Genomic DNA, 16,608 nt, shown 5'->3' on the forward strand with positions numbered 1-16,608 from the left:
ATCCTAGTACAGACTGCTATACAAAAATTAGTAAATATTTTTCTTCAATAAATATGGGCAATTGATATATTGCATGAAATTTCCCTACTACTGAGAAGCTCCCCCAGGACTGTTTAAACTATTTAAATATAATTTTTACCCATGTGCAATACTTACACATTTACACATCACTTTAGTTGGGAGTCATGCAGAATTTATAAATCCTTCATATTCATGACACGAGAGATGATAGTACACTTTATAAGTGTACACATTCATATGAATTAATTTTTTTCTTGCATTTATAGGAAGAAAAAATGTTATGCAGGATTTATTGGAGTTATACCCCTTGTGTGACAATGTACTCATTTTTTAAACAAGGAATTAGCTTACTGTATAGTGTATCTAATGGTTTTCCACACTAACAGTGTATATTGTGAACTGAAGGGAAAAACATGAAAATTTGATTTTTCAGGTAAACATACCTTTTAACGTCCCATTTTTTGGGGTAAACTACACTTAGTTTTTCAATAATGAAACGCAATTATAAATATTCAACTGTATTCTAAAAGAATAACATAAATAACATAGTTGAGCCTGGCATTCCCAATCTTTCTTACGGAATTTTTATCACCCAGAGCCCAGTTCAAAGCCTTAATGAGAATACAACATAGAGCAAATGTTTGTGTGCGAGAATAGAAACTGTGGTATCTCGCACAGAGCACTGTCAGACTAACCATTATCAAATACTGCCAAAGCAATTTTCCTTCCTGGAAACTATGAAAATAACCATCGAAAGGAGTGATTTCAAATACAGAGTCTGCATTCACTCAACAGTAAATCAACTAAAAGTGCTGTTGATGGAATCGGAAAAAAGTAAAATAAACGGAATCTCTTAAATAAACAGTATCACAAATGTACATTCAACAAATGAACATAGTGCACAGTATATTCCATCTCTCACGACAGTAAAGCATGGTATTTCAGGTATACGCAAATGTGGAAATGGTTAAGTTTGATGAGAGAAGCAAGAACTGATTTCATTTTTCCAATAAACAGGTTAGAGGCATTCATTTCATGTTTGATAAATAAAAAAGCACATTTGTATCACCATTGCTGTTCTGGTTTACGTTTATACACAATCATGACAACTGTGAGAAACCACAAATAAAAATAACATAAAGCATTATTGTATTTAGCATAAAAACATGTATCGGTGTTACCAAAAGGAAAACATGTACAATTATACAAGACTGATATTAAATCGTTATAGCCTAGATGATTTAGGAATACTTTGCAGCAATTTAATGCTGTCAAATAATATAGTACACCATGTTCACAGTTGAAATCTTTAAAAAATTGTCCAGAATATTCACTTTGCAAACTGTCAAACTGCAGTAGCAATATGAATTTTTTTGTTGTTATTCTTTCAATATACAACATAAATCCAGCAGCAATACTGCTAATCAGTCATCGTCAAACTGAGACTGAGATCAGTCATCGTCAAACTGAGACTGAGATCAGTCATCGTCAAACTGAGACTGAGATCAGTCATCGCCAAACTGAGACTGAGATCAGTCATCGTCAAACTTGATCTTCTTTCCCTGGAAGGCTGTAATTTGGGCCTGCTGCTCTTTCCGTCTCTTGCTGGCCTCCCATGAGGGGTGGAGAGCTTGCTGTGTATGCTGGGAAGGGTTGGAAGCTCTCCCGGGTGCAGCTCTGTGGTCCCTGGGCTTCTCAAACGGTGGCCTGGCCCTCGCTGCAGCAGGGCCCCTGTCCTGTACCTGGGGGCCACCACGCGGACCTCCCCTTCTCTGATTCTGAAATCTGGACATCGGTTTTCTGTCCTGCCCGCCACCTCGGTTCTGAAACGGGGCTGATTTCTGTGTCCAAGTCTGCCCTCGCCTATCATTCTGAAATCTGTGTGGCTTTGAGATGGCACTGGGTCCCCTCCCGCGGTTCCCAGGGGCCCCTTTCGACCCTGACAAAGTACTGCAGAATACAGACTCCATCCTCATTGCTTTTGAGTCCTGCAGGCCCGAGCCCTCACCTCCACACCCCCCCTCTGCCTCCCCCTTCGGTGCACCCGCCCGACTAACGTTTCGGTCACCGTCGCCCTTCTTCACCTCTCCCACACCAGGGCCAGTTCTCCTCTTCTTGAATTTGCTCACTTTTCCCAGGAAGAAGTCGTCCTCTTCGTCGCTGCCTTCGGACTGGGACGACTGCTTGCGGAAACGCTCCTCTGTGCTGTCGTCGAAGTACTCCTTCTCCTCTTCGTCGTCAGATGAGTCCAAGTCACTTTCCTCTTCCTTCTTCTCCCCCTTTGCTGTAGAGCTCTTGATCTCCATTTTGGAGTTTGACTGACTCTGTGGAGGCGGTTTGTTTTCTGTAGGCTTTTGGATCCTCTTGTCCTTAGTATGTGGCGTTTTTGAGTCTTCTAACTTGAATGCAGTTTCAAGGGACTTTTGGGGTTTTATGAGGGTTTGTGCCTTTTCTTCAGGCTGCACCTCAGCCTCCTCTGGGGGACCCATTAATTCACTTTTTGATGCCGTCACCTTAATGTCATCATCCATTTTGACAGTAGGCCCTTCTTCTGCAGTCGGACTGGAGCTGTCCTTGGCAGCACCAAGCCCTTCCTCTTTCTGTTCCCCTTTATCTTCTACATCACCGCCATCATCACCATCATCACGATCATCATCATCATCCTCCTCCTCCACCTCCTCCTCCTCCTCCTCCTCCTTCTTCTTCTTCTCCTCCTCCTCCTCCTCCTCCTCCTCTTCCTTCTCCTTCTTGTCCTCCTCATCCTCCTCTGAATCATCTGATTTAACCTCATCCATCTTTGGGTCCTCTGCAGGTTTATCAGGCTTTGAGGCCTTACTGCCGGCAGGCTTTTTCCGTTCATCTTTGAAGGCCTCGACGGCTGCTTTGATCTCCTGGATCCTCTTGCTGATCTGCGGATGCGTGGCGATCCGCGCAGTCGCTCGCTCCGACAGCGTGGAGTCGGGGTTCTTGCAGACCTTTTCGAAGCTGAGGTTCTTCATCAGGGCGATCTTCGTGACATTGTCGGGCTTCAGATCCTTCATGGCATGGATTTCCTCCAGCAGCCTGGCCGCTCGTCTCTGGTTCTTTTCCACCTCGGCCTCCTTCCCCTTTTTCTTCTTCAGCTTCACGATCTGTCTGGTGAGCTTTCGGATGATCAACACCCTCGCCCTCTTTATCTCCTTCCTCATCTTCACAACCTCATTGTTCAAGTTCAGCACTTCAGCCATCTTTGACGTTGGCTTTGACGACTTCTGAAAACGACAAGTTTTTTTAAATTAAGTGAACTTTTGTTGACAGACATAATGATGGGGTTTAAGAAGGGCCCAGCAACCTGTTACTATGTTGGGAGAATACCAACGTTACAATGCTTTCTCTCATTGTCTGCATTTTGAGGCAATTGTGGCAACCTTAATCAATGGAACAAAATCAGTGTACACAATCAGTCTTCTGCATTTAAACCTCCCTTACTTATAATTGGAGTACTTACAACAAAAGATGGCAGCCTGTTAAGCATAGGCAGTGGCCTGTTCTGCAGCTTCTGAAATACAGAAAGAGAAGAAAAGTCTATGATATTCTGATGCCGAATCTCATACAACCCTGTTTCCTCACGTGCAAGATAGTTTCAAGCTTTAGGCCAAAACAATCTAAATAAAAACATATTTAACATGCAAAAATGCCAATTTGTCATGCATACAAAGCACTGTAAGTCATTGATCAAAACTTGCCAAATCTAGGTCTGCCGTTAATATCGGCAAGTCTGTGATGATATCAAAATTAGGCCAAGTTACAAGAAACCATATTGGCTATCTTGGCTCAGACAAATTGTTATACCCAATATATCCTAAATTATTTCAAGTAACTTGGTCCTGTGTTTTTTCATCTAACCATTCTAAGAGAATGTGGTCGCAAACTTTTTGTCACATCCAAGTGTCAAATTACAAAAAAAATGCCTCATGGAAGAAGACATCATTTAAATTAATGTTTTAAACAACTGATGAAAACACCCCAGAAAGGATATGTTTATACTTGGTTGTCAAGTTAATTTTGCAAAATGTACAAGTTCTTGTATATTTGCAATTCAAATAAATACAGATTGTAAAATAGATACTGTACATACATAGTATACTTCATTATACCCACGGGAACATTTTCCTAGCAACAAATAATAACAACAATGCATTTTATTAATTATGTGCTTTTCATACACCTAAGCATCGAATCCAGACAACTGCTCAAACATATTGAGCAGTTGTTTAAAAAAATGTAGGTGTAACACAGCAACATTTATTTCCATGACAAATGATTGCCATTTGACACTGATGTGACAAACTTTGAATGACCACATTCTCTTCAAATGGTAAAATGCAAAAACACAGGGCCAAGTTACCTGAAATTATTAACAACAATAATGGAGGCTAGGATCAGTGAGCAACTACCAGACACTGAGTGAATTAGGGTTGGCATTACGTGGTTTTAACTGAAATCTCTAAAATCCACATGGTCTCAATGTCCAAGATGGCTTGCCTCTCTGAGAAAGCCAACAAGGAAGCTTTTGTAGCGCCCAGCTGAAAAATACCAATCAATACAGTTTACCAAAATAACGTCAGCTTGTGGTGCTAGTTGGCAAATCAGAGTCACATTGACATGTAAATAGGAAAGTATATCCAAGTAGATATCCAGATACTCTTAAATACCCTTATAATCTCCCATTTTATCGAGTATGTCAATGACTTGGTGGGAGTGTCATTTGCTAGCTAGCAACGATTAGGAAGTTGTAAGTTAGACTAACTAGCCAGCTAGTAAAGTTACAAGATGACTAGCTAACGTTAGCTTTAGCGACACATGTGCGGCTAACGTTACTCCAGTGAGGCAAGACACACATGTTGCATGAATTAGCCGAAATTAAATTAACTTTGTTTCAACTTAATGGCAGTTGATTATGTAACAAACCCAAAAGAATATACAGTTTAAACGTATAAAACATATAATATACATACCTTCACAGAATAAACATGCAGAAAAGCATCGGTTTAGGTACAGCACAGACCGCAGCCATTTTAAGTAGTGTGAGCGCGCACGCACAAATGACGTACACAGAACGCGCATTGTGTCTGTTACTGCCGAGCTACTGTCTGGCTATTGATGATGCACAGGTAAATGACATCGTTGTGGCCACCAGGCTAGTCGCAAAGTATGACTGTTTGCGATATAGATTGGCATCGTTTGTTGTATGAATGTTGTGACAGCACGCTTGCGTGCGTCGGTGCTGATTAAACTACATTGGAGATGAAAGGTGTAGTTTTGGTTTGGTACAGTAACTTGTAACTGCTGGTAATTCCATACATATCCAGCAGGGGAAGCTCAAGGTACACACATTTTAGTGATTGAGGGCACTGTCAATAAAACAACATTTTCAAAACAAATCTCCAACAAATAAAGGCATTTCCTGTTGACAGGAATCTTTCATTTTATCTAGTAAAAGGAGTACTATATAATAAAAGATATAAATTATGTTGTTTCTTACCTGATTTCAGACAATGTCTCACTTCCAATGTCGTTAACTGACTTGGATATACCCCAATGCAGAACTGTATGAAACAAAATTATTGATTATTCATAAATTCTCTAGACACAGAACAAAAAATGTTGTGGTAATTGTGTTATAAAGAATATACATACAAAGAAGCAATTCCAACCACGAGCATACCAATGAAGATACACAGTGGATTAGAGAAATGACATAAACAATGGCATTTCATAAAGAACTCATTATGTACACAACCTGTAAGTATATACATTTCTTATCATGTGATTGGTCCAAAGATAATTTAGCCTCAAAACCATATAGGCTCACTTTGTGAACTGCACACATGAAAATATGTTTTGACCCAAGTCGAATTATATGAACACAACTAAACCACTTCAGCTCAAAGCGTATATGTTCAGCTTGCATTGTTGCTTATTTATTAATTAGCTTTCCTTTGAAAAACTCAAAAGACAAATGATTTATCAGCTGCTGCTTACTAATTGATAAAGTGTAAGTGACCTCACAGGACTGCTTGAACAGGGAGTTCTAAAGTGCAGTGATGTACATGGCCCTGGCCCATTTTAAGGAAATTTAAAAAATGATGTGAAAATGTGGATGGCCACATATTAAACCAAAAGAGGCACACAATTATAAATCTGTGACTGTTATGAAAGAGTTAAATATTAGTGTTTAGTCAAAGCTGGAATAGAGTACCAAATTCACACACACATACACACGCACATTCACACAAACACAAGCATAAACACACACGCACACATACACTCACGGAAAGGCCACTGTGAGTAACTGTGTCCATCTTGACATCTGGGTTACAGTTGAATTTGGAGAATACGTAAATGCATCCCATCTCGCTTTTGCTAGAAACTTCAAATATCAGTATTGAAAATTGAAGGCCCAGCTGAAAGATGGAATATAACCTCAATTCAAACAGGTCATTTCATGTCTGGAGCTTGAATGTCGACTTTCTTATCCACAAAGTTGTGACATATGGTTTTATTTTGAAACAAAAATAATAACACCAGTAAAATCCGCCAAAATATAGAGACTACTTCATGAGTTCCTTTCCAGGAAATTGAGTTTGCCTCCTGTCTGTTAAAACCCATTTCAACTAAATCTATTTACTCTACATCATCATTTAGCCTATACCCCTCATTGCACATCTCTTGTCTCCAAAAAAATGTTTGTTCAGAATTGATGTGAAATTATGTTTGGAATGAACTGATGGAACATTTTGTTTTACCCGTAGAGCTACCCTCTTAAATTGCATTCTATTCTACACCCTGCCTCTCCTTCAGCAGAGGAGGAAGTGACATCAGACCTTAAACACCAACTTCAAATCCAACATTTAATTTCATTACCGGCATATGCAATGTGTACATGTTATTTCATATTATTATAATCTATCCATCCATCCATTATCTATACCCGCTTATGGTGCTGGACCTATCCCAGCGTCCATTGGGCGAGAGGCAGGAATAAACCCTGGACAGGCTGCCAATGTATCGCAGGGCAATATTATTCCTCTAAATGTGAAAAGCACCTAATTGGGAAAAATAACCACTTGTTAAAATTCTGGGATTGCAGTTGTGGTTGGAATGAAAACCGGTATACACAGGACCGAGCTTGGGAACTATAAGAAGTGGACTATTCTTCAGTGTATTAACATTTCATGGGGTTGAAGGTCTAATATATATATATATATATTTGCAAGTATAATATAAATTGAGGAAATAAGGAAATGTGATTAGAAATGTCTTTATTGCCTGGAAAGCATTAAGCACTTGAGTCTACTTATCAAGCTTATCAAATTAAGAAATAGGAGCAGACGGCCACCTCAGCAACTATAGATAAAACTTCCAATGGTTCTGCAAGGTGTATTTTCTGTTTAGAGCTATATTGAATGCTTGCTTTAAAGTGTATCTTTCTTTCAATGTGTTATTGTAGAATATAACTTTCCTTATATTCCTGGCTTTCTGTGCAGCGTTTAATGAGAGGAAATAGTCTGTTTATGTTGTTTATGTTTCCTCCTTTTCAGCACTGAAAAATGTAAGCCAAATGCTTTCCTCTCATTATGTCAACCTGCTTGCTAAGAGAAATCCTGCATCTACTGCACTATAACTGTCAGTCAAAATAAGCAATATAAGCACAACAGAAAAAATAACATATTTGGGTCCACACAAGGTATTTGGAGACAGGGTGAATTATTTTGTGTAGTATAACATATGAATGCAAGCTTTGAGACTACCCCAACAAGGTGAGATGAATAACGCATGTCAGAATAGATTGACAGCTGGAATTTAGTCATTCTTTTTCCCTCGCCTCTTTCAGATTTTACCAGCAGCACACATTGTCTTAGCAACTGTGGTGCGCAAATCCATCTTCGGTTTGGAGAAAACATAGTAAAGTCAAATGCTCCAGGACAGGTTAACATTTTCTCATCTCTTGCATCCCCAGAATGAGAACATAAACTTCTTCATATTTTGCAGTTACAGCAACATTGTGAGAACTTGGCAGCTGCTATGATTGTCCTCCACACGTCTGCAGTGTGCTTGCAGCCAAATACTGTCCGAATTTCAATAGCATGAGGCCAATATTTCTTTCTCTATCTGTAGCACAGCTGTTTCAGTGTAGCTGTAACGGGCATAATCAACATTAAATGTCAACATACACTCTATACTGTATTCCCGAAAAATTATTGGGTTAAAAATAACCCAAAATTTATCCCAACTATAGATTGATTTGGCACATACTGAACTGTGGGTTGTTTTGACCCAATTATTTAGACTGTTTCTTTAACACAACCTATGGGGTTATAATTTTATCCAAAAGTTGGGTTAGATGTAACCCATGAAGTAGTTACTATGATTTTCTGATTTTACAGTATCATTAGACAGCTGCAGGGACGCAAGCCACCCTGCAGCTGTCTAATGATGAGCTTGAATGCCACTGCCGTAGAAGAGCAAAGAAGGATCCACAGAAGTAACATTTTATTGATTGACAGGACTGACACCTGATAGCCAAACTTCATCACTCACTCTTAAAAAGAATAATTATCACAGAGAATTAAATTTTATTGAGCGAATGTCTATACTGTAGACACTTTACTCTGGCCTTCAAAAGCCTCTTAAAATGTTATTTTTTAATTTTATTTTTTAATATGTCATTGTGTCATGCATAGTTGGTGTTCAATTTAAATGAGCTTCTATATAAGCTAAAAGATGTACAAATAATTAACATTGCATTTGATATTTCATTAATTTTATCTGCAGTGTGTTCGGTGAAGCTCAGCTGGTCATCCAGGGTAACACCAAGCCCATTATTTCATCTTAGAATTATGTGGATTGATGCTGAATTTTAATTTTACAAAAGGTTTTTGCTAGGAGCAAGTGTTAAGACATTTTCAGCCATTAAACTCATTTTGTCTTAGAAAGGCTGCAGGTTTCATTTATACTCACTGATTTCAGTGAGTATAAACTGGTTATTATGAGGCAAAAACAGGCCCTCTAGTTTATTTCTGGGCTACCTTTGATACTGTTTGACTGCATGGCTAGAAACAAATGATAAATTGGGTGGAAGAGGATGGACTGCTCAAAAAACAGAGGCCGTCTTCTCATAGCCATGATTAAATAGCAGTGAGGCCGTCCAACAAAGCACACGACAGAAAAGTAAATCAGCCAATCGTCTCTTGTTGTTATTTGCTGTGAGTGATGGTACGCATCCCTCTATGTAACACCTAAAGCCCTGCCTCCCCTCTAAACAATCCATTTGTATATCTGTTTTCCCCTCCTTCCTTTAAAGTCCAATAAATCTCCTGAGATCTCCCTCTCTTTTAGTGCAGAGGGTGCATGGTTTTAATGATTCTGCCTGGGAGGCAGTCAATAGATCAGATCCTCATCTGTGAACAACTGTGGAGAACGGAGCTGGGAACAGAAACCGATAACGCCATGCTGTGTGACTCAGGCTGGCGTGGAAGGGCTATGGAATGTAAATGCCGAAAATTCATCCTCGGCAGAAACTCTCATCAAAGCACCTGGAACATTTTAATTCTTATTTTTCTGGGTAGTTTGTACCACACTTCCTGAAGTACTTGACCGTCCAGTTTTATTAGGGTTAATTGTGCGTTTATCTGACTGCCAATACCACTGTACATAAAATTTTCACTCAACCCTTTTACATATGAAAAGAAATAATAATAATAAATGTATTTTATATTACATTAGAGGCATTTAGCAGACGCTCTTATCCAGAGCGACTTACACAACTTTTTACATAGCATTTTACATTGTATCCATTTATACAGCTGGATATATACTGAAGCAATGCAGGTTAAGTACCTTGCTCAAGGGTACAACGGCAGTGTCCTTACCCGGGAATCGAACCTCCGACCTTTCGGTTGCAAGCCCAGTTCCTTACCCACTGTGCTACACTCCGTCCTATATAGTGCTTTTCATGGTCTCAAAGACGCTTTACAATAAATGGTACATACATACATACATACATACAATGAAACATACAATTCAGAGAAAAAAAAAGGAGGGGTGTGAGTGGTGGAAGACAAACATCAAGGGAAAGCTAAGGAAAAGAGATGGGTGTTAAGACTAGATTTGAAGGAGGTGAGTGAGTCTGAGGTACGGATGTCAGGGGGAGGGCATTCCAGAGTCTGGGGGTGGCAACTGAGAAGGTGTGGTCGCCAAAAGAACGGCGCTGAGAGGGAATGGTGGTGAAGAGGCCGGCAGTGGATGAACGTAACTGTCTGGGTGGCTGGTAGGGGAGCAGGAGATCAGAGATGTAAGTGGGTGCGAGGCCATTTAGGGATTTGTAAACTAGGAGGAGGAGTTTTAATGTGATGCGTGATGTGATTGGGAGCCAGTGTAAATCTTTCAAGATATGGGTGATGTGAGACCGGGAGGATGTGTGGGACAGTATTCTCTTCACAAGTCTGATAATGATTAATCAGCTACACATGCAAAAGTTTTATTTTAAAAAACTACTCTCAATAGGAAATGACAGCCAAGAGAAGTTTCCTGTGTCCACTTTGACCTTTTGTCTCTGCAGTAATACAGAAGGACATCTCTTACAAGACTCTGTCTGTGTTCATACTGCCCTGGAGAGAGAGACTTAACTCATCACACACCTGGGAAACACACTGGTGACATGTCAGGAAAAGAGCAGCACTCTGGAGTGATTCCACTGGTGCATTTTTTTTAAACAATTCAACTGATTACACACAAACCAATTCCAACATTGATATCATGAGGTTACAAAGACACATTCATCATGAACTGCTGCAGACATGGATCTATATATATATATATTTATTATTTATTTATTTATTTTTTAAATATATAATTAAAGAAAACATCGTAATAGATATTTTTATCTCATTAATCAAAGTGAAAGAAGCAGTCTGTTCACCTGATCCTTGCCCACAAATCACAGCACTATTCCACTCTTACAGACACCTTCAGTGGACAGATCTGCACAGAACCAGGCCAGAAGAATGGAAACACTCTCTCAGTGAAGGAGTGTTTAAAAGTGTAGAGAGGAGTGTTGGTACTGGGGTCAGAGAACGACACCTTCCCCCTGTCCCAGTCCAGCTGCACTCTGACTCTCCGGAGTTTCCCCGACACAATGAGGGCGGTACATGAGGAGGTCAGGGCTGTGTACTTCCCACTGCACCACTGTATACCCCACACTCGTCCTGCTGGGCTCAGATCCGCAAACCCTTTCCTGCTGATGGACTCTTCAGCCACACCCACCATCCAGTAATCTTCATCCCCCACTTCTACATCCCAGCACTGTCTCCCTGAGCTGAATCCCTCAGAGCCTAGCACACACAACACCATTTCAAATCTTTCTGGATTTTCAGGAACCTGCTGTCTCTCACCATTGCATTTCACACAGGTCAGATCCTCAGACAGTGAGAGGATGGGATGTGCTGTGTTTGGGTCCAGAGTCACAGGAGCTGAAGGGACAGAGAATGAGACGTCAGCACTGATCTGCACAAACGGAAACCTTCAGTCACAATGGGCTCCTAATGATATACACTGGGTTTCACATAAACAACCATTATAGCCTCAGACACATGTGAGAGAAGCTCCAGAACTAAAAGCTAATAACATTTGTATATGTTCCATGTTGTATAATCATTGGAAGCGGGTGCAAAGCCTGTCCTTCCCCTAAAATACGTTATCACTCTTAAAGCAGAATTTTATTATGAGCATCAGCGAGATTAAGGACTGGTGCTCAGTCTCTTCACTCCAGGGCTTTTACATAGACAGGGCCAATATGACTCTGGCTGGCTTTATCACCTTGTGGAAAGTATTCTGAAGATTCCCCCTGTACAGTGACAATGTGGAGCTCCCTGCCCCCAGTACTCACTGTATTGAACAGCCCCCAGCATCTTCTCCCACACTCTGTACTTCAGATTGCCCAGGTTCTTGGCCACATCAATCAGCGCTCCTGAGACCTTCTCTGGATCCACCAGTGTGCACTGGGCTCTGAAATAATATTCAGGAGTCACTTGTGCTGGGAGCGTGCCTTCATTACCATGGAAGTTTATCAACAGCAACATCAGATCTTAATTCTATAAGATAATGGCCCCATCCCTCCCAGCGTTCTGCCGCACAGCCCCACTGGCTGCCAGATATGAAACAGCCCGACCCCACTGAGGGACACACTAACAGGAGCAGGGGAGCGGGGGGTAGGGGGGGAGATTTATATTCTATCACTGATTACCTATTATCTGTATCATGATGATAATGATGTTAAATTACTTATAATGATGTAAATCATTATAAATAAATGTAACCATTGTGTAATCTAATCTGATAACTCATTTGGGTATGAATGTAACATTCTTTTTTTAATTTTTCCATCTGGTCCCATTTTACTCATCATTGGTGGAATGCTACATTACTTGTAAACTACCCCTCACATTTAAACTGAAGAGAGAAAGGAAGAGGAGATTAAATGATTAAATAGAGAGAAAGGCTGGAGTTTACATACCGTTTCTTCACATCTCTGTAGCTCTAAAATAAGCGAATAAGAGTTGATTTTTATCACTATAACCAATACTCAGACTATTAAAACTGTATCAATGTAATATATTCCCATTTGAGTAAATTGATAAACATGTTTGTGGTTATGACACATGACTTACCTGCAGGAATGAGACGTCTTCAGCTCCCAGCTCCTGTTCTATGGCTTTGATTTGTTCTGAAAGGGATGATATCTCTTCAGTCATCTTTTCAATCTTCTCCTTCATCATCTGACTCTTCTGCTCCTCTTCCTCCCTCAGTGCAGTGATCCTGGCTGCCTCTTCATCTTTTAGGAACTGCTGAAGTTTCTCAAACTCCATCTTTATCTGTCTCTCTGTGCGCTGGGCCTGGTTCTGGAATAAACATTATTCACCATCATTTCAACACAATCCAGCACTGCATTTTAAACACTGTGGTTTAAAGGCCTCAGTACAGTACCTTGATGTGCTCTGCTGTTTGATTACAGATTAGTTTCACTGCATTAATAGATTCAAGCTTCTCCTGCAGTGGAGCCAGTGCAGTCCTGAGTTTCCCCTGGAAAGAAATGACAGAGACCACACTCTACTGAGGAAACAGACCAACAGTAAACTTCACCGCCTACACAGACAGCAATAGAGCCCCTGATTTACTAAATCCCAAATTAAGAGTCCCAAATTTACTGAAGAAAATGTGGAAGCATACACAATTTGATGCTATGTGTAAACTGAACATTCTTACAAGAAAGAAAGAATTTGGTAAAATGTGAATTCTTTTATTTGAGAATTACCTTATACTCTTCTGCAGCCTCCTTAACTGGTCGCATTTTGTGATTTTCATGTTTTTTTGAAGTTTGACAGACAAGGCAGACAGGTATTTGATCCTCCAAACAGAAGAGTTTGAGTTTCTCTCCGTGCAGGCTGCAGAGCACTTCAGATCCTGCTTTAGCTCTCTGACTTCTCTCCTTTAAGAACGCCTCACAGATATTCCTCAGAGACAGGTTAGGGAGCTGTAGATCCATAGAAGATCTTCTCCTGCAAACTGGGCACTCCTGAGATCCCTTCTGTTCCCAATACTGCTGCAGACAGGCCTTACAGAAGCTGTGACTGCATCTCAGGACAACAGGATCCCTGAAGATGTCAGAGCACACAGGACAGGAGAGCTCCTCTTCCAGGAGAGAAGATCCAGACGCCATTCTGTCTCGGTCTGTTCTGAGCTCAGTAATGATCTCTGCTGAATACAGTAGCTTAGCTTCAGTTTTACCTCCTGCTCTTACACAAACTGCAGCTAAGAAGGACTGTTTTTAAAGATCACTTTAATATCTCTGTTTGTCTTCTTAATCTTGGCTATTTCGCTTCCAACTTCAGTATATTTTCAGAAATTTCGTGTTTCCTGAAAAAAGTATTTTAAAATCATATCATTAAGGTCCTGTATGTCACTAAACCTTCCAAGTGCAAGACACTCGCCCAGTCCCAAACAGCCCTTTGGACTCCTGGACTATGGACTTGCAGACTTCAGTGGCGTATTTCCGGGGACAGGTGAGTCCACATTACTTATTTTTAGGTGTTGCTTCATGGAGAGAGTTCAGTGGCAAACATTGGGAATAGAACTGAACAGAAAGAACAATGCTTAAGTCAAATTAACAAAAAAAAAGGTCAGGATCTGTACCACAGAAGCATGCAAAGTACTAAGCTTGGTCCTGATGAGAAGTTGTCTGCTTCTTTGTTTACTTGGAACAATAGGTGCAAAGCAACTATCACATATTTCATCAAAATAATACCATAAGTCCAAGAATGTAAACAGTCATTATACATAAAAAGAGGTGGTTAATTACACTGGCGGCTGATTATCAGGGAAACACAGGAGTGCCACGACTTGCATTTCTCTCAACTGGCTTGTAACCGCAGTCGATTCTCGTTAGATCTTTATTTTTTTCCTGCTCAGTTTCTTAAGTTCTTTTTTTCTGAGAGATCTGACCTTTCATGACATGTGCTTCCCAAACACCTCAAGCAGCCTGCTCCTCACTTCCATTAAAGAGCCAAAAGACATAAGCTGGCTGTTTGCAGAGGCCATCCTCAATGTTAAACATGACTCAGTCTGTTCCAGAAACCAAGTCACCCACTTCGTATACGTGCCTGTAAGTCTCAAGGCATCCCTATTCACACTATTTAAAATAATTACTGATAATAATCAGTTTTACTGAGTGTTAAAAGATAAACACAAAGTGCTGATAATGATCATTGTGATGTATAAAACAATGCATGTGAGGAGGCTAGCTCGATACTGTGATCTTGAATTAGCGGCAGTACACAATAAAGCTAATTGTGATTCTTTTTGTGTGAGTGAAATAATGGCGATGATGTTACTTTCACAAAAAAGAGAGACAGATTTAAATGCCTCATACATTAGGCTGAAATGAACTGTTGTGTGCTTCAGGGAACTTCATCACACTGTATGCCATTCAATTTAAAGTCATTTTTCTTTACTCCGCAGTAATAGTACGGAGTGTAGCACAGTGGGTAAGGAACTGAGCTTGTAACCGAAAGGTCGCAGGTTCGATTCCCGGGTAAGGACACTGTCGTTGTACCCTTGAGCAAGGTACTTAACCGAAATTGCTTCAGTATATATCCAGCTGTATAAATGGATACAATGTAAAAAATGCTATGTAAAAGTTGTATAAGTCGCTCTGGATAAGAGCGTCTGCTAAATGCCTGTAATGTAATGTAATAGCAGGGAATTTATTAGAACATACTTAGTTATTGAGAGAAAATGTAAAGTTAAAAGACCATAGGAGGTATAAGATCCTTTCTAAAATCCCGCACGTAGTTAATGCTGTCAGAATTATTTTTTTCTGATTTGTATCCCAAATGACCAATCAATTTAAATTTAATTTATTTATTTATTTTACAAAATTCAAATATCAAAGGATTAAATGATGGCCACCCTATTGTAAAGGGAATATTTTGCCTGTCAACCAGAAAATTGCCAATCAAAGTTTTACATAAAGTTAATATTAATCAGCAGAAGAACAGTGTGACTCCCACAACAACTTGACCCAACTTGATGCATTTCATCCTTCCACATAATATTAATAAACTAGCATCAACGTGTAGCCCTGAATGTACTGCTAGACACTATATTCCATCCACAGCAATGATTAAAACAGTAAGAAGCAGCAAACACTAATGGCCATTACTCCTGTTGGTTTCATCGATTTATTTTGGAGAACAACAACCTCACAGCAGGCCTTTGTGTCCTGATAGGACATTAGCCTACGTAATAGCTCCTGCTTAATCGGCTTCCAGTCTTCGTTATTTTAACCTGGCCAAAATCAAAATGGCAAGGCTATTCCAGAGAGGTTGTTTAATTAAACCACGACATAGGGATTAACGACAGGGCTGTTGATAGACCCTCAGTCCATTAAACAACACGGCTGAATATTTTTAAATGTAGGGGTGTTTGTACAAAGGCATATGTACATCATTGCCACTTTTAGACACTATGGAAGATTTCAAGTATTGTATTAAAATAGCATTTTTACACTGCTGCCTGGTTACATAGAGAAAAAGCAACAGCAGATTTGCAACATACTTACATGAAACATGTGTACTGAAAATGGTGTTGAACAAACAATTGAGCAAAAGAGTTTTTTTTCCCTGATGCAAGAACCATTTTGAGGATAAAATTCAGTTCAATACATCCTCCTGAGACTGAGAAAATCATTTTTGTTGGGGACACTATTCTCAGGCCATAATCTCAAGAACAATATATTCTACTATGCTGAAACCTACATGGGACATTCAAAAAATATATATATTTTTGAAAATATTTTCACTGCAACATTTTTTTTTTTACATAAGACACTTGAATAATTATATTCAATTTTTTTTCTGCTGGGTCCCTGGAGGCTATGCACATATTGAACATAATGTGTAGGGAGTCTTATGCTTATTAATTGACTGAATATAAAAAGTACCGCCAAAGAATCTCCAGTTCTTTTTTTCTACAGGTGACACAGCCAGC

At 39.8% G+C, this 16,608-nt stretch overlaps 2 protein-coding genes across 5 annotated transcripts; both read right to left on the reverse strand.

The window, feature by feature from the left end:
- Positions 1-589: 589 nt before the first annotated feature.
- Positions 590-5,124, reverse strand: srfbp1 (serum response factor binding protein 1). 4 transcript variants are annotated; one of them, XM_035427809.1, is made up of 4 exons: positions 5,019-5,124; positions 3,509-3,559; positions 1,569-3,272; positions 590-1,514 (listed from the first exon to the last, which is right to left on the reverse strand). In XM_035427809.1, the coding sequence occupies exons 2-4, from the start codon at positions 3,533-3,535 to the stop codon at positions 1,500-1,502; spliced, it is 1,746 nt and encodes a 581-aa protein (XP_035283700.1). In that variant the 5' UTR covers positions 3,536-3,559; positions 5,019-5,124; the 3' UTR covers positions 590-1,499. The 4 variants fall into 4 exon arrangements, with proteins under 4 accessions (XP_035283700.1, XP_035283699.1, XP_035283702.1 ...); XM_035427808.1 differs by having other exon boundaries at positions 590-3,272; XM_035427811.1 differs by having other exon boundaries at positions 590-3,269; positions 5,019-5,120.
- Positions 5,125-10,527: 5,403 nt separating this feature from the next.
- On the reverse strand, positions 10,528-15,084 carry LOC118233204 (tripartite motif-containing protein 35-like). Its single transcript, XM_035428616.1, has 6 exons — positions 13,376-15,084; positions 13,048-13,143; positions 12,732-12,962; positions 12,578-12,600; positions 11,951-12,069; positions 10,528-11,534 (listed from the first exon to the last, which is right to left on the reverse strand). The coding sequence occupies exons 1-6, from the start codon at positions 13,778-13,780 to the stop codon at positions 11,011-11,013; spliced, it is 1,398 nt and encodes a 465-aa protein (XP_035284507.1). The 5' UTR covers positions 13,781-15,084; the 3' UTR covers positions 10,528-11,010.
- Between the last annotated feature and the right edge of the window lie 1,524 nt (positions 15,085-16,608).

This window comes from Anguilla anguilla, chromosome 8 (assembly GCF_013347855.1).
Source record: "Anguilla anguilla isolate fAngAng1 chromosome 8, fAngAng1.pri, whole genome shotgun sequence".
In the NCBI taxonomy this organism is placed as follows: domain Eukaryota; kingdom Metazoa; phylum Chordata; class Actinopteri; order Anguilliformes; family Anguillidae; genus Anguilla; species Anguilla anguilla.

Bases quoted from the DNA above. Each gene is read 5' to 3' on its own strand.
- srfbp1 (XM_035427809.1), bottom strand. From the start codon at position 3,535: ATGCTTAACAGGCTGCCATCTTTTGTT. The intron at 3,273-3,508 runs GTAAGTACTCCA...TGTCGTTTTCAG, and splicing joins ACAGGCTGCCATCTTTTGTT to AAGTCGTCAAAGCCAACGTC.
- LOC118233204 (XM_035428616.1), bottom strand. From the start codon at position 13,780: ATGGCGTCTGGATCTTCTCTCCTGGAAGAGGAGCTCTCCTGTCCTGTG. The intron at 13,144-13,375 runs GTAATTCTCAAA...ATTTCTTTCCAG, and splicing joins AGGCTGCAGAAGAGTATAAG to GGGAAACTCAGGACTGCACT. The intron at 12,601-12,731 runs GTAAGTCATGTG...CGCTTATTTTAG, and splicing joins AAGACGTCTCATTCCTGCAG to AGCTACAGAGATGTGAAGAA.